At 39.8% G+C, this 21328-nt stretch overlaps 1 protein-coding gene across 1 annotated transcript; it reads left to right on the forward strand.

Annotated features, from left to right (window-relative positions):
* Positions 1-1955: 1955 nt before the first annotated feature.
* SERPINB2 (serpin family B member 2) lies at positions 1956-18012 on the forward strand. The gene is made up of 8 exons (XM_003365564.5): positions 1956-2417; positions 6432-6608; positions 9883-10002; positions 11353-11481; positions 11981-12098; positions 15568-15710; positions 16333-16497; positions 17049-18012. The coding sequence occupies exons 2-8, from the start codon at positions 6441-6443 to the stop codon at positions 17451-17453; spliced, it is 1248 nt and encodes a 415-aa protein (XP_003365612.1). The 5' UTR covers positions 1956-2417; positions 6432-6440; the 3' UTR covers positions 17454-18012.
* The last annotated feature ends 3316 nt before the right edge of the window (positions 18013-21328 follow it).

The raw sequence follows: 21328 nt of genomic DNA on the forward strand, positions 1-21328 counted from the left end.
AAGGTTTTCTCTGCATGTCTCCCTCTTATCAGGAAAGAAAAATTCCCCCAAATAGTCCCCAAAAGACTTCTCCCACATCTCATTTACCAGACTGCATTATATAGCTGCCCCCTTTACCAGCAACTAGGTCCTCCTTGCCCAAGATCAAGAAATCTCTTAATAATACATAAACAAAATCAGGAAGAAGTATAGTAAAAACGGATTGCTTTTGCATAGGCAATGAGAAGTGCCAGCCTTGTAGCATTACTAGGAAATTAAAGCTCAGAGAGGTTGAGAAATTTGTGCAAGATTATACAACTAGTAAGTGGCAGAAAGAGGATTCAAATTAGACCTTTCCGAGTCTCTCAGAATCCATATCTTTGCTCCCCATACTAAAGGGCCTTTTGAGGAAGTTTTAGTATCTTACTCAATTAGTCAAAAAATATCTAGTGAGTGTCTACTTTATGTTCGGCATCGTTCTTGCTGCTAAAGGGGAATCAAGCATATAATTTATTTAGGGATAAAAGCCCAACTCAGACAAAACATCTAGAATCACAAGATTAATTAATTAATTAATTAATTGTACCTTATTATATTGCAAGTTCAGCTTTAAGAGATACAGTTCTTTGTAGCAGGAATTCACTGAGGGTTGGAGTCAGACGGGACTTCAGGCAAGCTATGGGATGTGAGTTGAACCTCACAGATTTGGATCAGTGGGCAGAAGGAAGAATGGCATTCCTGTTGAGAAGAATAACTTGAGTGAAGGCAATGAGGTAGAAACAGTAGAGCCTTAAAAGTGAGCGAAGCAAAGGATGGCTAAGGTTCTAGGTACATTTGCTATTGGTTCAGAAGACTGTTGAGCTGTCAACGTGTGGTTAAAGAACAGTTGAACAGATTGGTCAACAGACATTGCCAGAGGGGACCCTCCAGGGGACTGAGGCCTAAAAGAGAGAGAGACTTAGACCAGCAAGCAACAGCATCTACTGAACAGTCACTGGGGCAGAGAACTGGCCAAGTACCAAGGGATGTTAAAACCTGTAAAATGGTCGATGGCTGCCTAAACATTTCCTTGGGTCTAATAGAGGAATTTAAGAGCAGAAAGATCATCATTGAGGGTAGAATTCCAATTATTTTTCTTTATATGACCTGAGATCTTCTGGCAATTAAAAAATCAGGTAATTTGGCTTTTGACTGCTAGACACAGATACTGAAGATCACACTTACCCCACCATCCCTCTAATAATAATGAGAGTCTTGGGTTAAGTCTCCCCACTCCTTTGGACCAGAGATTCACATTAACAAGTCTATCTACGGATAGATGTATCCATAACCAAGGACACATCTGGCTCTGTGGACCACAGCCAAGCTAAGAAGCTCACACAGGGCTCAGACCCACAGTCTTGGTTTCACTGACTCCCCAGATTGTCAACCCAGACACGGAGCTCACCACACCATCTGAGAAGAAATATGTGGTTTTACTTCTCTTCATCCTTTTCCCTTTGGGGATTTCCATACATAAAAGTAAGGTGAAGAGAAGCCATCTTTACAATGTGCTGTGAACACTTTTCAATAAGCTCTAACAACATGAATATTTTCAGACTCAAATTATATTTCATCATGCATATCTTTTATCTATTTTTGTTTTTTAAATTCCTGTGGTCATATCTAAAAATCTAGCAACATTTTCAAACAAGTTTTTGACACTACAGTTTTCAATCAACACCTATGATTTACTCAGAGCTAAAAATTAACTTTATGCACACAGTGGATTTTCACTGTTTAATAAAAGATAAGATCTATGTTCTAAACAAGGACAAATGGAAAGTTCTTTGGGTGTGGCTTGTGACAGGAGATTAGGGTGGAACCCAGAATTATTTAGGCAATTATAGCTTGGGAAAATGTAAGACAGTTTGAAGTAAACAATTTCTGTGAAAGAAAAATAGAGGAGTTTTTTTCCTTCCCATGACCAAAGCGTCACTTGGGGCTGCCTAGACTCAAAAGAGAGAAAGGATTCCACCATCTTTATGTATTTCAAAGATGCCACAGGCCATCCCTGTCCAAGACAGAAGGGGTATTGTAGAATTTGCCACTATCTTTGAACACAGGTATAGAGGGAGACACTTGAAAGTGGGGCTGACACGCTATAGCTAATTTTAACAGGCATGTGTAGATATTGCCAAATTCTTAAGTTTCTGAATGACATCATCCTCCCAACAAATTTCTGAAATGGTCTCTTAGCAAAGAGGCATTTCTATTCTAGTGATGTCTTTCTGAGTAAAATGTTGAATCACTCAAAAGATACAGATTAGAAACAGAGGGGAAAAAAAATGCTGTGTGGGAGGGGCAGAGCTTTATAAAACCAGGCATCACCATGTCTGACTCTAAGGACACTCTCGGAAGACTGTTTCCTGTCTGACAGCACCTCAGAGAATAACAAGGTATTTCAGTGATTTCCACGGGCATCTCTATATAATATAGTTTTCATTTTTTCTCTTCTTTCATACTGGTATTATTAACACAATGAAAATTAAAATGGGGGAAGTTTTTAGAGGATGAGTACAAATTTAGTGGTATTTTCTTGTTTAGTCGTTTGTTTAACTTGAAATATTTTAGTTCTATTTGAGTTAAATTTAATGAGATGATCTTGAATCTCAGAAGCCAGCAAATGCCAATGCAACATTAACCAAACCAAAATGTACATTCAAGTTGTGATGTCAATTTTATCAAACAGTTTGAATATGTATATTTTTTTTACCAGCAGGTGTTTTGACACTGAGTTTGATGGAAATAGCTAGATCAATTAAAATATATTAATTTAAGCATTGAAAGTAGTCTATAAATTGTATATAAATATAATACAAATAAAAAGATGACTCAGTTTTCATCTAAAACAATCAGAAACTGCAGAAATTAAGCAGCAATCTGGATTGGGCCAGTTCAACACCAGAATATATTTATTGAATTTAGTTCAATAATTGGTCAATTTAGTGAAAGAGAAAAATCAGCCAAACTAGTTGTTGGATTGACTGAAATAATAGTCCAACAGATAATCTAATACCCATAAGCAAACACTTATTCATTATGAAAGTCATCAAATAACAAACTGCTTTTAATATTGTAGGGGGAAATGTGTCAATTTTGCACAGGAAGTTTCCTCAAAGTTGTTGTTTTCTCTTTGCTTTCATTGACTTCTGTGGTCAATTTCAAAATATTTGCACTGTGAAGTTACAAAAAAAATTGTTCTAAGTGCCACAGCAAACTGAAATCTAACATCTAGTGCCAAGAAGAAGTTGGAGTGGGGTAGTGTGCCTTGTGGCTCCTCTCAAGTGTTTTGTGACCTGTGCCAAGTTTCAGTGGCACATTTGTCAACTTGCGTTTCAGGAAACAACATAAACATCATGGAGCCCAGCCCCATGTATGCTTTCCATCCATTCTTCCCAATGATGCTATTCAACATTAATTAAGAGCATAAGATTTAGAAGTTAATGAAGTTGTGTAACTTACTCTAGTGTTAAGAAATTTACAACAGCTGTGACCTGTTCTGGGCGATTATGTGATTTCATGGCCCTCTGTGACTTCAACTTTACATTGTCTTAGGCAGATTCCCATCCAAATGTAAGGCATGGACTTGTCCAAGAGTTGGGAAATGCTACATGGGTGCCTTCCTAAATTTCTAAAACTATGAACTTCTCAAACCTCATTTGAAAGGTTTACAGGAGAAGCACCACACTTGGAATCAGGAGGCTGAGGTTCAGTCTAGACTTTGAAACTAACTAGCTGTGCAATTTACATCTTCATATTTTCATTTGTACAACAGGAATTACTAGACTCTATGGGGCAAGGAATTATGCAAAGTAAACAAAACAACGCGGCTGAAGGGATTTGGCAAGTACAAATATAGACATGAAGGTTTTTTTATGTTAACGCACTTAATTGCATCTTTTAAAAATAAAATTTAGACTATTTTTTAAATGAAGTAAATGCACCTGGGACAATTTAATTCTGTTCTTATTTACTTTTTCTCCTTTATAAAGTCACTGATAGTTTTTCTTGACACTCAAATTTTGTTAGTGTCAAAGCGACCAACTATGCAGGTTGTTACAAAGAATTAGGGATAGCAGAAGCCTACATTTACTTTTCTGGCTCCTATATCTTATTTACTTTTTTCACATGGGGATAGAGAAATATTTAATGTATGTTATTAATTCTCAGTTTATTTCCAAAATGTTAGTGAGATGATTTACAAAAAAGATCTGCTCAGTAAGACTAATTAATTATAAAGACAATTTTAAATTGGTAGAAGGAAGAGGGAGCAAATTGCTGAGCCACTCAAGCTACTCTAACCTCAGTGATGAAGCAAAAGAAAAGGTAGAGTGATCTTTTATTTTTTGAGGAATATTAGCCCTGAGCTAACATCTGCCACCAATCCTCCTCTTTGTGCTGAGGAAGACTGGCCCTGAGTTAACAACCGTGCCCACCTTCCTCTACTTTATATGTGGGATGCCTTCTACAGGATGGCTTGACAAGCGGTGCATAGGTCCCACCCAGGATCTGAATCCACAAATCCGGGGCCACTAAAGCGGAATGTGCAAACTTAACCGCTGCACCACCAGGCCGGCCCACAAGATAAAGTGATTTTCTTTACTTGATAAGCCTTCTAGGAGCATTACAGATTTGCCTCTTTCCTCTTTTTATTTCCTCTTTCCAGTATTTCTCAAACTAGCAGCTTGTCTGAACTCTTCCACATAATAGAGAAGTTAAACATCAGCAGGTGAGGCCGTGTGGGACATTGAATAGCGTGGGTTTCCAAAGCAGACCTAGGCTTGACTCCCCGCACCATTACATACGAACTGTGACCTTATACAAGTTAACTTCTCTGAGCATCAGGATGTAACCTACAAACTGAAGCTAATAGTATCTACCTCATACAGATCTTGTGAAGGTTCAGTGAGAAGAAGAGGTGAGAGAGTTTCAGGGACAAGTTTTACCTAATTTACTATTTTGTCTTGATAAAACAAAATTGAGTGGTATTTCAAATGAGAGATTTTGATACAAATTGCAATCATTTTCTTAAAAAGAAATGCTCATGAACCAAGTGTTCACCTAAGATATCCATGGATCAGGGAGGGAAGTGACTGCTAGCCTTCATTGGGAAGCCCTGCTTTGTGAGCCAAGACAACAGCTGCAGGAAGTGCTTCATCCAGGGACTTCCCCAGCCCCTCCTCAGCTCTGGGAAGCCACTGTCACAAGAAGGTTTCCTGTGAGTGATGAGTGTCAGTATTGTTTAGTATATTTATATATTTTGGTAATTATAGGGTGTTTTAAGCCACAAGGAAAGCATATTATACAGTCAGAAAGATGATAATTGGCCAGTACCAACAGATACCCACACACCTCGGGTGTGTCCAAGCATTTGGCTGCGTGCAGAGCCTTAGGTCATGGAAGGCGTGTCTGCCATTTACCTTCAGATGGTTGACGGGGGTGTGTGTGTGTGTGTGTTTCATATACCCAGCATGATCCCTGCAGTGCTGCCTGGAATTGACTTCTCTGCTAGGGAGTGGCAGGAAAAGAGGGGGCTATTCCAGCACACCCAGTACTGAACTCAGCATAGGAAGCTCTTTTGTAGCAAGGCTGGGTATGTGCATGTGTTTGGGGGTGGAAAAAGGTGGTAAGGGCTGGGTGAAAATACCAACCCTCAAATAGTGAATCTAAGCCACTTCTAGAATCAAGGAATTTGAAAGAAGATTGACCATCTCAACTGGAGCCAACAGGAATATGTGTGCATGTGGCATACATCTGAATACGTGTGTATTTGCCTGTCTGTGTGCTATGAATCTGTGGGTACAGCACAGAGGTTGAGAGCATGACCCTGGAGGCCACTCACCCGGCTTCAGCCTAGTCCTACCCCTGATACTCAAGTGGCACTGCTCACTTTTCTGACCCTGTCTGTGCAGCAGTTTCTTCCTTTGTAAAACAGAAATAGCAGTGCCCTCCTCTTAAGGTTTCGGTAATCGTTAGTACAGTAAAAGGTTTAGAACAGCATCTATTGTACAGTAAGAATTCAATAAATGATATTTATTGTTACTGCTATTATTATCTTTATTGTGATGTGGAGGGTCACTACTCACATATAACTGTTCATTATATCTCAAGATCAGCTATACAATTTGCAGGGTCTGGCGCAAAAGGAACGTGCAGAGTCCCTGGTTTAAAATTGTTAAGAATTTCAAGATGGTGACAGCAGAGCATTGTACCAAGCATGGGGCCCTTTATGGCTACACAGGTCACATGACCATGATGCTGCCCTGCTCTGCTTCACATTGTTCCACGAAGGAAGAATAGAGAGGGCATCCCTGCCCTATGTGTGGTACAGCCTGAACTACTCTGTTGACATCACCCAAAATGTTGTCATCTTTTAGAGCTGTTTTTTTTCTTCCTCACTTTCCTTCTAGGTTGAAACAATGGAAAACCTTTATGTGGCAAACACAATTTTTGCACTCAATTTCTTCAAATATCTGGCAAATACAAACAGCACCCAGAATCTCTTCTTCTCTCCATGGAGCATCTCATCCACCATGGCCATGGTCTACCTGGGTGCCAGGGGCAACACTGCAGACCAGATGGCCAAGGTAAGCTTCTGCTAATGCTCCAAATTAGGACTGGATGATTCCTGAACTCAATTGTAGAATTGCTCTGATGTTACCCTTGAGATGTCTTGACTATAACTATCTTGTCTATAAAGTCAGCAATTACAACACAAGTTCCTCAAATTCAAACTTACAAAACAGCCAAACCACAAAAACCCTCAACTGTAGATAGCAGAAGGCATATCAGAGTTTCTTGTCCTGCAAGGCTGGAAATTGGTAATAGTGACACCATCTCACATTTTAATAATACTATGTTTATACTTTTCAAAGTATTTTGCCTGCTTTATCCCTTTTGGCTTTAAGACAAGTGTCATTTCACGGGTGGGAAACTGGCAGTGTGAATGAAGCAACTTTCCCAGAGTCTCCCAAGGCTGCCTCACTCCTGGTGAAGTTTCTTCCACTGCTCTGCCACTGTGGTGTGTTTGCTCCCCATGTAAAAATTCCTCCCAGTGGTTTTAAGAGAGGGTCATGAAAAGAAAAATAAGTCTCGGAGCTGTGGTCTCCATACCCTTGGAGATGCACGGAGAGCAGTGTGACTTCAGAGAACCTCAGCCACGTTATCAACCCCATGAGGTCATGTCAACAAAATGGGGCCTGGCGTGATGACCGGTCTTCAAAATCAAGGTGGACGGTGTGTGGAGCAGCACTGTGGGTACTTCTATCAAGGCCACTGGCTTCCTTCCTTGGTGAACGGACACAAGTTCAGTCAGGGGACACTTTCACTGAATTTGCCGCCTTGAAAATACATTGAACTACTTCAACTGCACACTGCAATATTCCTATGGAATGAATTCAGCACATTTAAAATTCACATGATCCTATTTCCTAGGTCAGTGACCCAGCCGAGGTCGTCATATGCTGTAATTAAAATTCTTTTATAGTCACATATACACAAACATTCAAATTGGATGCTTTAAGTACAGGCTTTGGTTTCTCACAAGCACACAATGTGCTTTCAGTCACGCCAAAATGCCACGGGCTACTCTCGGGTTTCCCATGAGAAGTACCTGAGTATGTACATATACATATACCCTTCCCAGATACACAGGGACCCATTTCAGATGGGCTTTGTTTGAAGTGGCTCACAGAGAGAGCATTGGTCAATCTCACTCCAGGAGGAGGAGGGATGGCTGCATCACTTTCTGTGTTTGTGGCGGTTTAAACCCTGACTTACAACTCAATTGCTCAACTCTCTGATAGCAGCGACATTTTGCAACACTCCTTCCCCTTTATTTTCTTATTGAAAAAATAGTGAACTGCATTGAAAACTTTAGAAAACATCAGGGTCTTAATTTTTTAAGTGTAAAGGAATCAAAAGCAATATATTTTGAAGGCAAATGCTACATGAAGTACTCTAGGCTGTTAAAGTAAAAAAATTGACTTTGATACCAAAGGAGAATTAACTTATTTGTCACCATGGGCACAATATAGCTTTTCTGTATCTGAAAAGTGCTTCAAGCATATGGAACTATGTAAAGATTTTATATAGTTTTCTTGTAAGTCTGCTGCATGTACATATGTGGATAATTCCTTACTAAAAGGAAAGAGGAGAAGCTCTTTTGCTTGAAGGAAGAAGCACGGACTTTGGGGACAGACCTACCTGTGTTGAGTGGTGGCTCTGCCACTTGCTAGGTGCATGAGTGAAGGCATTTAAACTCTCTGAGGCTCAGTTTTCTCATCTATAAAATGAGTATGAAAATGCATAACCCGCAAGACTGTTGTGAGGATTAGAGATAATGTGTAAAGCACCTCTTAGCAGAAGTTGTCACAATAGCTAATGTTTATTAGTGCCTGAGCCAAGCACCTTTCTAAGAACGCAATTTACCCACATACTACAAAATCCTAGGAGGTAGTAGGCGCTATGATTCCCGTACTCATTTTACAGATGAAGAAGTTAGGGCAAGAAGAGACCGCACAGTTGGGAACTGGTGTACCTGGTAAGGGTGGTATGATTGTAGCAGAAAGAGAGGCATAACTGGAAGGCATCCACTCCTACAGAGCACAGGTCTATGAGGTTAGCATGCCAACAAGGACTGTTCTCCCAGCTCTTACGTTTAGGGTAAGGCGCTGACCCACCCAGACTAACCTCCTTTCTGGGCGGTATACCTACCTTGTAATTTTTCCGTGCCTCTGCAAGGCCCAGGGTCACCTCGCCAAAACCCCACCCCTGCAGGGACTTTTACAGTGGTTCTGGAAGGCTTTAGTGCTGACCTGGGACCCCTGATTGAAGGGTCAGTTTCCTTAGAAGGGAGGATAACAGGGGAAGCTGTTACAGGAACATTCTTCTCATATGTGGGGGCAGAGTAGGACCAAATTTTTTGATAGACTATTAGGTAGGACTTATAACATACAGTCTGAGGAGCAGAGAAAGACCCCACAAACCCTGACTCCTCTCCTTCCAGCCCAGAAACTCACCACCTGCTGGACAAGCCTGCCTTTCCCTCATTACCAGAGGCCCCACCATCAATCCATTTGCTAGATAAGCTCCTCCTCACTGTGGGCTCCACGGGGATGGGGAGGTTCCACAGGACCAATGGGATCCCAAGGATGTTGGAGGCGGAAGGGACGTCTGGGTGGCAGGGCCAGGTTGGGAAGGCTACAGTGTTAGGGGAGGGGACTGAGGCAGCTTCCTAGGAGCCAATCTTTTCCTACCAGCTTCACTGTGTTATCTGGATCTGCTACTTACACTATAAACAGATTCGTATTGTCATCTGACCCATCATCTGTCCCCCGACATGGGTATTAGTTTCTCTCTGTGTGTGAATATCGTTTGTGTAAATGTTTTAGGTGATTCCTGTTAACACTAAGTGACCTGTTTTTATGCTTATGCTGACTTTGGCTTGGAGTTTTTTAACAGATTTAAGTGAATAATACATAAAGATGCTGAGTAGAGCAATAGGTACAAAGTCCCTGGTGAAGCTTATTACTTTCTTCAAAATACTGGCATTTTTTTCAAGGCAATTTATGGGTTGGATGATAATTTAGGGAAGATGTTATAAATCATCTCATAAAAACAAATCATTGTCCAAAATGGCCAGTATATGGATTAGTATGGAGTCTCTCATTTTGTTTCTTGTAAGAGAAATTTCTGTTGGCTGATACTTACTACATATAAAGAGTATCTGTGTTTTTTCCCCACATGCAAAAAGGCAGGGAACTAGACCTAAGACCACTAAGAGGTATCGGATAGCCATTGGTTTAAAATTTAAGTAATTTAGCAGGAAAATGTACCCATTCTCTCTAATTCTAATTGTAGGTGCTTCAGTTTAACAAAGTTATAGTCTGTGATGTCCCCCCAGTGACCCCAGAGGAGTTGACCAGTGGTGAAATCATGCAGCAGGTCCAGCAGGCCACTTATCCTGATGCTATTTTACAGGTATTTAACTCATTCATTCACATTTCTTTTATATTTTATTTTTGGAATCTTCTTGTCTTAAAAATCACAATGTTAGGGAAGGAACCTAGGACAACTTTCCCCATTCACAGAAAGAAAACTAAGACTCAGAGTCCTTAAGTAAATATCCTATGGTCACAGTAAGAAGTAAGGGCAGAGCCAGGGTAGAATCCAGACTTTGTGACTTCTAGGCCCAGACTGTTTCTAAATTCTATCACACCCCTGGCCATTAGTAGGTATGCGTAATTTATTTCAAGACCATGGTAGAGAGTCCTAGAAAACACATGCATAAATACAGCTTTCCAGAGGGGAGGCGGTAAGGAGTAACAAATAATTGAGGAATGGGGAAGGCCAGGACCGATAACTTCGTAAGGGACCACAGACCCTCAATCAATCTATTTATCTATCATCTCTCTATCTCTCTCTCTCTATCATCTATCTATCTATCTATCTATCTATCTATCTATCTATCTATGTGTCTATCATCTGTCTATCTCAAGTAGCAACATCTTTTCTCAATACTCCATTTCCTTAAACACTAGCTATCCACCTACGTTATAGGAACTTGTCATAGATGTGCTCTTATTGGTAAGCAACCTCCATAATCACATTCCTGAGTTAGGTTGTGCGGAGCTTTCTCCCATAGCTTCCTTCATAGGAGCGCTGATGCTCCATCTGCCCGTCACCGGGGAATTATGGGCTAGAGGAGGTGGAGAGGGCCCCTTCAGCATGGAGATTCACCAGGTCTAAATGGACACTTGGCAGTCCATCTGCAGGGCTCTGTCCTCCACTTCACCTGGCCACTGCTGTGACTAACCCCTGTCTGTCCCCGTGCTTACAAACTTCAGGTTGGGGATTGGAATTCTCCTTCACTTTCATGGCTGTCTAAAACCAACATTTTCCAGTGCCCAAACTACCCCTCAATTATAAAATGGGTATTTTTAGAAGTTATGTGAACTCTGTTTAGAACAATTTTAAGGTAATATTTTAATATAATAAAAATTCCTTAGAGACCTTGAGGTTTAGGAAACTGCAAAAGGAGCCTGACTTTTTTCTATGATGTTGGTTACTTCATGGTTAAATCCAATCCATAGGCACAACAAAATTCGAAATGACTAAAAAATTATCTTGTTAGTTTTAATGCACCACATCTATATCAAGAACATTTCCTCAGAGATTCCTCTAAAGTGCCAGAAAAAAGTATACATTAATACAGTATTTTACTAATTAATTAATACAGCAGTGTTGTTTTTAAAAAAATCCCATTGCTTATGAAATATCTTGCTTAGTAGTCCTGTGTTATATAAAGAGAATCTCTCCTTTCTGTTTAAGGCACAAGTTGGAGATAAAATCCATTCATCCTTCCGTTCTCTCATCTCTGCAATCAACACATCCACAGGGGAGTGTTTATTGGAAAGCGCCAGTAAGCTGTTTGGCGAGAAGTCTGCCAAATTCCGGGAAGTAAGTTAAACCTGTAATTGAAATGACAGCGCCCCAAACCTGCAATGACGTCACGTCCAAAGCTGTTCTCTATGATCCATACAGAGAGTCAGAATTCCATGCAGCTTCCCGATAGCTTCCTAAGATATCCCACATGCTCCCTCTGTCGGTGCTTCCTCTCCCTGCTGCAAAATTCCCACTAGATGAGTAGTAAGCACTTAGGAAGAACACAACTGATTTCCAGCACCAGCACTGCTATCCGTCTAGCCCAACCTTTACCCTCAGATTCAGTGTCTACAATGAAAAGAATGCAGGAGGGCAAATAGAATTGGGGATGAGTGTGGGGTAAGCAGGTCAAGAGAGCACTTAGAATCTGCATTCCCTCTTTCAGCCCACCCCGTAGACCCCTTCCCCTACCTCAGTTCCCCCAGTCTTGACCGGAAGCCTGTAATTCACAATTACACCAAGGCTCATTCAGTACATATTCTATGTAACCTTTACCATTTTTCTTGCTTTAAAGGAATACATACAACTCTGTAAGAAATATTACTCTACAGAACCCCAGGCAGTCGACTTCCTAGAACATGCAGAAGAAGCCAGAAAAAAGATTAATTCTTGGGTTGAGACCCAAACCAAAGGTAAAACTAAGGAAATATTTTGTGTTCATTCCACTTAGAAAACTCTGATCTATTTTTTAAAACCATCCCTGGACTTAGCCCTTGCTCCCTTAAAATTCATTCAACCTTAGTTATTTTGGTTAAGGTAATCTTACTCTTATTTAGCTGAGTGGTGTTTTAAATAATTGAGGCCTACTAACAGAAGACATGGTTCAGTACTTAAATAATCTGATTTTGGATATTACCTTAGAATAGAACATGAGAGGAGGCAGACATTTTTCAACATAGGAAATATCAGTGTTGAAATAATTGTGACTGTATATCCACCGTGGACAAAAACAAAGAAAAAGGCTTGACCCTCACCTGAGTGATTGGTGTGAGACTATTGGCAATGGAAGAGGGTGGGATCATAAAATTATTTAACTCTTTCTTCTCTTTCACCATTCAGAGTCAATCTGCTTTCAAGTTCTTTTGGTCTCTGCTTCATCTCTCCTTGATTGTCGAAGCCACTTCTATCATAGTAACTTATGTCCTTAGTTCTTTCTTAAGCTCCTGTCTCCCTTTGTAATTTTTACAAGGACTGAAATGTAATTAAATCATTTATTCATTGTTATTGAATTCAGTCCTTCAGCCAACAATGATTTAGCCACCGCATATTATGTGCCAGACACTGTACGTGGAGAGGAGGATAAAAATGGTAAACAACACAGAATCCAGACCCTGCCATCATGGGACTGATGGTCTAGGGAGACATTCAATCCCATTGGCATTTGCTATCAATGGTGATAGGTGCTTCTACGGGGAAGCACAGGACCCTGCATGGGAGCACATAGGAAAGGTACCTGACTCCAGTGCCCTGATAAGAGGAGACTTCCTGGAATAAGAAACATTTATGTTGTGATTAGGAGGATGGGCTGCAGCTGGCCAGGCAGAGGGCATTGTCTCTGGGGAGAGAGTTCGAGGCAAAGGGCACAGATGTGCAAAGATCCAGAGGTGAGAGACCGTGCTCTCTGGGGAAATGAATGGAGTTTGGTTTGACTGGAGAGTGGAGCTGAAAGGAGGAAATGAAGCTAAAGGGGTGAAGTAACACGTTTATCATGCTAGCCCCACACTAAAATCTCTCTGGGGACCTCCTACTGTGCTCAGCAGAAGATCCTACTCTACCTTGACTTTTGTGTTCTCCATAATCCGACAGACTATACTTGACTACTGCTGACTCCTGAGCTCTCATAAACACATCGCGACCTCCATACTTTCTTTCAATACATTCCTCAACTTCAGAATGTTAAATGGCAATCAGAGTCTTAGTCTTTCCTAGAGGGATCTCCCAACCATGTCTTCATCTTCCCTCTTCTCGACTCCTCTAGTACTTTGTCAGCTTCATGATTCATGTTAACATTTGCCATATATGGCCTTGAACTGTTATTGAACTGACTTTATTTTGTTTGCTTTGCCATCCCACTTAGACTATAATTATTTTAGAGTAGGGCCAGTATGTTACGCTCCTCCTGTGTCCCCACAAAAATTAGCACAGTCTTTTGATGATAGCTAAAATCCTTCTTTCCTCTAAATTTCCAGGTATTATTATAGGTCTTAAATAACTAATTATTAAATAGTCACATATAGATGGGTTTCTAAGAGGAAAAAAGTAGAGATTATTATGGATGTAGAACTGTTTTGGTATTTCACAGATTTATGAGCTGCTAGGATTGCAATGGTCTTTGAGGATGATTTATCCAAATTGCCACTTTATGGTTGTGGACTCCAAACCCCTGAGGGGCTAACTGCCTCATCTAAGAACCCACTGCCACTTAGCGGTGAGGCTGGGGTTCCCTCTTCTTCTGATCTTCCGTCTAACTCTGGAAGTCTTCATCTGGATGTTTAAAGAGTTTGATGATAACGCAAAAAAGTGGATCTTTATTTAACTCATGTTTAAAACATTGTTCCAAGCAATAGTTTGGTGTCTTGATTTTTTAGCTACGATAATGGGAAAAAGCACATAAATTAAGTTCTATAAAATTTAAAAAATACTTTTGTTTTTCTGAAAATAGTTGATCTGCTTTAGTTCTTAATTTTCATTACCAATTTTTAAATTACTGTCCTAAAATATTGACAAACCACTGACACAAAGGAAGCAGGGAAAGTGAAGATTCACGGAAGTGAAAGTAAAAACGGAGTGCAAAGTTAGAGACACACGACAGTTTTGTTTTTTGAAGAACAGGATGAATTGTTTTTCTCTTTAAGCTTCATGTTGCATGGCTGTAAGTGAATCAGTTGTATTGCCAAAATGCCAAGTAGTCATTGGGCTGATTGTTTTACCAAATTTTACAATAATTTGAGAGAATTTTCTGTTTTATTTGTTATGATCAAATACTAGTTTTGTCATATGCATCACAAAGTTAAAGAAAACATTAGTAGATTTCAATGGTAACCAAGAATTTTAAGTGCCTGGGGATGTATTGAATGGAGATATTGAATGTATGCATTGACGGTGGTCAGACTACAGCGACCTTTTTACTAGAGTCCTGTATCTATCTGTAGGATTGGGAGGTGCTGAACTAAGAAGACAGAATCCTGATTAGCTTACCAGCACTGTGACCTCGGGAGGATTGCTAACCTCTCTCACCATGGTGTCCTTTTGTGTAAAAGGACACTAATAACACCAAATAAAATAGCTGTGAGGATTATATACAATAATGTACTTAGTGGCTGAAATATTGCAGAGCAGGTATTCACTATAAATGGGCTGTTTCTTAAATCAACTTTATCTTTTAAAAAACTATCACACTTGGATGTTATCATTTCTGAGACCTTTCTCCGGCTCACTCATTTACTCTGTTCTCTGTTTTGTCATAGCACTTTGCATTATTTAGCTCTATTATAGAACTTATCACACATTGTTTTACAGTGTTTTCCAACTGATTTTGAAAGTCTCTTCCAATATTCTCAGCCTTACGAGGACAATTCTTGCTTTCTCCCCTCTTGTATCTGCACTATTCCTCGTGTAGGTCTAGGCCTAGCACAGCTTCCCAAAAAGTGTTGTTGAATGAATCAGTGAGTAGGACCCACAGACGGTCCAGACCAGGTCTAGAAGGAGCACTAAGTGACATACTATACAAAGGCACTGTTATCCTTAAGAGACTCCCTTTCACTCCCATCTGAACTGAATAACTTCATACAACTACAAATCTTTGAGAAAACAGTAGAAAATGAAGTGAAAATCTCCTCTCCAAGTTTGATAGTCATTCTAAATTTCAAATGCATTACTTCTTCATTTTCTCTCAGATTTTGCAAACCTGAGAAATTTGGTCTGAGTTTTACTTATGCTTTAAATAAATCCAGAGAAAAACTTGAGCTTGAAGATAAATCTCTCTGCAGAGTTTGACAAATGTGGGTGCTGGGTTTGAGGGCAACTCAAAAGATTCAAGAAATCATAATAACTTAACAGCTCTTTATCGTGAAACCTAAACATATGTCATGTTCTTCACAGGCAAAATCTCAAAGTTACTACCACAAGGTTCTGTAGATGGGGACACCAGGATGGTCTTGGTGAATGCTGTCTACTTCAAAGGAAAGTGGAAAACTCCATTTCAGAAGAAATTAAATGGGCTTTATCCTTTCCGTGTGAACTCGGTATGAGACAACAAGCCACATTTTCCTAACATATATTTTAGGACCTTAGACAAGAAAGAGAAAGAATTAGAGACGACGCATTGATGCTCATACATGACTTGCTAGTTATGTTACGCACACTGGACAGTTGATTGACTTTTTCAAGTTACTGAATATCATTCAGGAATTTTTTGAGAAGCCACATGAGCAGTGGTGAAAGACCATGGGCTTTATAATTCACAATCCTGGACTCGATGTAGGCTCTACCACTCACCAGCTATGACTTTACTTGTGTTTGATGCATTACATGGTTTGATCTGTAAAACTGGGATAATAATAACATCCAACTCAAAATGTTGTTGTAAAGATTCAATGAAATTTAGCAGAGTTCTTGACCCATAGTAGGTACTGAACAAATGTTTTAGTATTATTACTATTATCGTCCATCTTATGAGTAATGGGTGTAATCTTGAAAGCTAATAAGATCAGAGCCATTGTAAGGGTATACAAATAACTTATTTTGTTGACTTTAAAAAACATATTTCTTCAACACTTAAGCAGAACCCATTCTCTTTTATGTCTAATTGTAAATCTCTTGACATCTTAGTATCAACTTTCATAGTTTACTTTTTAATAATTTTAGATTCGGCGTAAACCTGTACAGATGATGTACTTGCGTGAAAAGCTGAACATTGGATACATAGGAGACCTAAAGACTCAGATTTTAGAACTTCCATATGCTGGAGATATCAGCATGTTCCTGTTGCTTCCAGATGAAATTACTGACGTGTCCACTGGCTTGGAGTTGGTAAGCCTTTCCAACTTTAACTGTTTTAGACTTCTGGGGCTAAACTTACCTGTCACGGTGAATGTATCTACACCTTTGGAAATGATGTGCAAAAATAAAAAAATATATGAGTTGCGGCTGGCCCGGTGGCATGGCAAAGTTCACATGCTCCGTTTCGGTGGCTCAGGGTTTGCCAGTTCAGATCCTGGATGCAGACATGCACGGCTTATCCAGCCATGCTGTGGCAGGTGTCCCACATATAAAATAGGGGAAGATGGGCACAGATGTTAGCTCAGGGCCAATATTCCTCAGCAAAAAGAGGAGGATTGGCGGTGGATGTTAGCTCAGGACTAATCTGCCTCAAAAAAAAAAAAATGTGAGTTGAGAGTAAACGTAACATGTCTCAAACATACATGCTACCTTCTTGCCAAAGTTTTACCAATCTAGTCAATTTTTTTGTCACCCGCAATACGGTAAAGTTAAAGTCACTGATTTTTAACATAGACTTAGAAGTTGTTTTCCTTCTCTTCTAAGCGCTCAGTGGTTCTGTTTTTTTGTTTGTTTATTTGTAGCTGGAAAGTGAAATAACCTATGACAAACTCAACAAGTGGACCAGCAAAGACACAATGGCTGAAGATGACGTGGAGGTGTTTGTCCCACAGTTCAAATTAGAAGAGCATTATGAACTCAAATCCATTCTGAGAAGAATGGGCATGGATGATGCCTTCAACGAGGGCCAGGCTAATTTCTCAGGCATGTCAGAAAGAAACGACCTGTTTCTGTCTGAAGTGTTCCATCAAGCCACGGTGGATGTTAACGAGGAGGGCACTGAAGCAGCTGCTGGCACTGGGGCCATTATGTCAGGGAGAACTGGCCATGGAGGCCCACAGTTTGTGGCAGATCAGCCCTTCCTCTTCTTTATCATGCACAAAATAACCAAGAACATCCTCTTTTTTGGCAGATTTGCCTCACCCTAAAATTGAAAGGTTCTGTTTCTGCACAGGATTTTGTAATATGAGCTATAAGCCTCAGATTTGCTCTAGTGCCCAAAATTTAGAGACTTTTTCTATATATTTCTGTTTTTCTGAACCTCTATTACCCCCTAAATATAAATACAGAAATAACTAGACAACTGTCAATCACAGCATTAGCAACCCTATTAATCCTTTGATCTAAAATGGGATTATGTCCCATTTAGTTCTTCCTTACTCTTAGTTTATTTTATAGCATTATCTTTTGCTGTATTATTTATTATTTTGTAAAATGGTTTTTTAATTGTTGTTCACTATTTAATGAGGCTGATACCATTACAAAGCAGGTGATCAGTTATTTTTGTTTCTAAGGAAATGCATTTATTTGTTCTTATCATGAAGGATCAGTAGGTGTCCTCTGTGCCCGTTTATAATAAAAATCTAGAAGAAAGTATTGAACAACAAGGAAATATATATTTGCATTTCTAGCATTATGTATCACATAGATGTGTCAGTAACTTATGTAAAATCACAAATATACAATAAATAAACATGTTTCACACAACCATTTATTTGTTGTCATTTTATTAGGTCTTCAGATCATAAGACCTGTTATATCTTGATTCTCAGGAATCAGGCATTATGGTTCATTTGTGGGAAGGAAGAAAAAATAGACAGAATAAAGGAACCAAGGAGATAACCAAACCTCTTGCAAGGAGCCATAGTGTTGGGGGTGGGATGATGTTATGTGAAAAATGCTTTAGAGCTTAGAGCTGCCTTCTCACACCAGTAAAAGGCATAGCAATTCAGAATAGTTTGGATCAGAGTCCCTCGGGGACACTCATGTTTAAACCTCAAGAACATCAAGAATAAGCCTCAAGTCCAGTGGTCCAGACATAGAATCAAGGTCACAGTCACTGAGCTGACAGTTCAGAGGAGTGGAGATGGGCTGGGTGCAAGAGCAGGAGGGGAAACACAAGATGGCTTCTTTTAAAGGCGTTTGGTTCAAATAGCACTGAATACTTTTGAGTGAACATAACAGAAGTGCTGAGAGCTAAGGCAGATCCGAGGTTTGGAGAGTCTGAGCTCGCTGCAGGGTCTGGCTGCAGAAGTGTGGCTGGATCCTGGAAATGCACCTCAGTCATCACCCTCCTTGTGGCGGAAGGTGGGGATGGATGACCCCCTGGAGCGTGGTGGCTAAAGAGGTAGCCTCAGGACCTTGACTCCAAATCCCAGTTCTAACACTTACAAGTCTAACCATGGGCGAGGAGTGGTGCTTTGTCACGCTTCGGTTTTCTTTCAGTGTAAGCTGGGAAGATAATGCTTTCCTCGTAAGGCTGCTATGATGATCAAATGAATTCATACATAAGCAATTGAAAGAATGCTTAGCATATACAGTATTTAACAAATAATAGCGATTATGATTATTATCTTTGTCAGTAACAAAACTGTCTCACTTTCAGCTGATCAAACATGGAATCCCAGAAAATTATTCAGTTAATTTTTTAAGGCTGGAATTGTGATTTTTTTCCCCCTTTAATCAGATATTCATAAAAATTGGGGCGGTTCTTGCTTCTTGCATTCTTCTTCTTACTTTTAGATTCATTTTTCTATGTAGTTCAATAATTCATTCAGCAAGTCAACAGGTAGCAGCTTTCTGAATCACTGTGAATCTTAAGATATCCATATTTCTCTCTCGTTATTGAATTAGAGCATGAGCATAGAATTCTAGGTTCGGAGCACTCTTCAGCACTTTAAGGGGAAGATTTTTCTATCTTCTGGCACCAAAGTTGCTGATGGGAAAGTTGATATCAAGATAATTCTTGCTGCTGATAATTTTAATAATTTTCTCTTTATTCTTGATGATGTTCCTGATATTTCATTGCATTAAGGGTAATTTTTAAATTGTTTTTTAAAATTTATCTTGCTTATCAGCAGATTTTTTTTCCATCTGGAAACTTGCATATTGCTTCACTTCTGGGAAAGTCTCGGTCATCGCTATGGACTGAATGTTTGTGTCCCCCTAATAGATATATTGAAATCCTAATTCCCAGTGTGATGGTACTTGGAAGTGGGGCCTATGGGAGGGAATTAGGGTTAGCTTAGATCATGAGGGTGGAATCCTCCTGATAAATTCGTGCCCTTACAAGGAGAAGAAGGGACCAGAGCTTCCTCTTTCCACCATATGTGGACACAGAGAGTAGGCAGCCATCTGAACCAAGAAGAGAGCCCTCACCGAGAATCCAACTATGCTGGCACCCTGATCTCATGCTTCCAGCTTCCAGAACTGTAAAAAATAAATGTTTGCTGTTTAAGCCACCCAAGCTATGGTACTTTGTTACAGCAACCCAAATTGAATAAGACAGCCATGCCATTATCCACTCAGTTGTCTCTGCCCCACTCTATTGACTTTCTTCCAGATTCCTATTAGAATAACACTGATGCACCTGGAGTTCTTCTCTCTGTTTCAACAAATTTTTGAATGCCTACTAAAGTCATTCAGTCTAAACATTAAATATCATAAAAGGACTAGAACAAAAATTCTTCCTCCCACCCCAGTTCCCCATTCATTTAGTTCATATTCTTCCATCCCCACTAGTAATAACTGTACATATTACTAAATACACATAGGACAGGCCATAAATAACAACAAACAAAATTATGCTAACGGTATTATATTGTTAACCTAAGATATTATTATCTCTTTCTTCCCCCTCCCCAACAGGCACCAAAATAATGGGCAATTATGATTTTATTGATGTAGGTAGTATATCTATGTGTAAGGATTTTAATCAAGAGCTAAGTGAGGAAGAAATCTGGAGAAGGTTTTGGGGGGAAAAAAATGAGTAAAACTTAGTCTGTGACTTTAAAGAAGATGGAACAATTTCTTGGCTGGTTCAGAAGAATCTACATTGACGCATTTAATGCAAGATAAGTAACTGGAGCAAGTCTCCACGCTGTGCAGTGACGCAGCACAAGCCATTCTCTGGTGAACCACTGTGACTCAAGATGAGCAGTCCCTCTATCTAGAGCCTCCTTATGACAGTTTCAGCTAATAATAGTCTGGAGGCATCCTTGGATAATAATATCTGCTCAGCACACGTCAGTCAGGCAGGCCTCACAGGATTTCCTACCACAAGTCACATTTTCTGGTGAAATCCAGAGAAACATTCTGCTCTAGGTTCCACACCGACATTCAAATATTAAACTCTGAGCCAGTTTACCAGAAGATATGTGTGCCTCTATGAAGGGACAAATGGAAACTACATGAAGAAAAACATACCAAATATATTATAAACAAATAGGCTCTGCTTTTCCCTTAATCCCTTCTGGATTGTTTCTCCATTCCCATCCGTCTCTTCACACCCTCCTCTGTTCCTTGAAGCACATGCATGCTGTGGTAGAAAATGAGACTATAAAGTATTGTTTTCCTTCCTAGTAAATATGGAGGAGTGAGGGAACACTCACAGGGAGAAATAAAAGAGAACCAGAAAATGATGAACCAACATCTGACTCAGTGACTGTATCTAAAACACTGATCTAGACCTCTTGTCCCTGGGGTGGGGAGAATGGACATCTCACTCATTGGAGTTACGCTTAGGGTTCTATACCAAAACTCCAAATGAGAAGAGTAACCTTAACAGTTTAACAGTAAATACTTCACCAATAATATTTTCCATTTCATTGCCCATGATTAATCCACTAATTTTGAGCTCTTTCTTTTTTGGTTTTTTAAAAAAAGATCTATTGGGAGAAGCACTCTAATTGTTGCCAGTTGGCAGACTAGAGAGGAGATCAAGCAAGGAAACTGTGAATTACGATTTGTCAGAATTCAGGTTTTGACATGTGACCAGACATGGAAAATGTGAGTAATTAAATAA

This window comes from Equus caballus, chromosome 8 (assembly GCF_041296265.1).
Source record: "Equus caballus isolate H_3958 breed thoroughbred chromosome 8, TB-T2T, whole genome shotgun sequence".
NCBI lineage: Eukaryota > Metazoa > Chordata > Mammalia > Perissodactyla > Equidae > Equus > Equus caballus.

Bases quoted from the DNA above. Each gene is read 5' to 3' on its own strand.
- SERPINB2 (XM_003365564.5), top strand. From the start codon at position 6,441: ATGGAAAACCTTTATGTGGCAAACACAATTTTTGCACTCAATTTCTTC. The intron at 6,609-9,882 runs GTAAGCTTCTGC...TTCTAATTGTAG, and splicing joins CTGCAGACCAGATGGCCAAG to GTGCTTCAGTTTAACAAAGT. The intron at 12,099-15,567 runs GTAAAACTAAGG...TGTTCTTCACAG, and splicing joins GGTTGAGACCCAAACCAAAG to GCAAAATCTCAAAGTTACTA.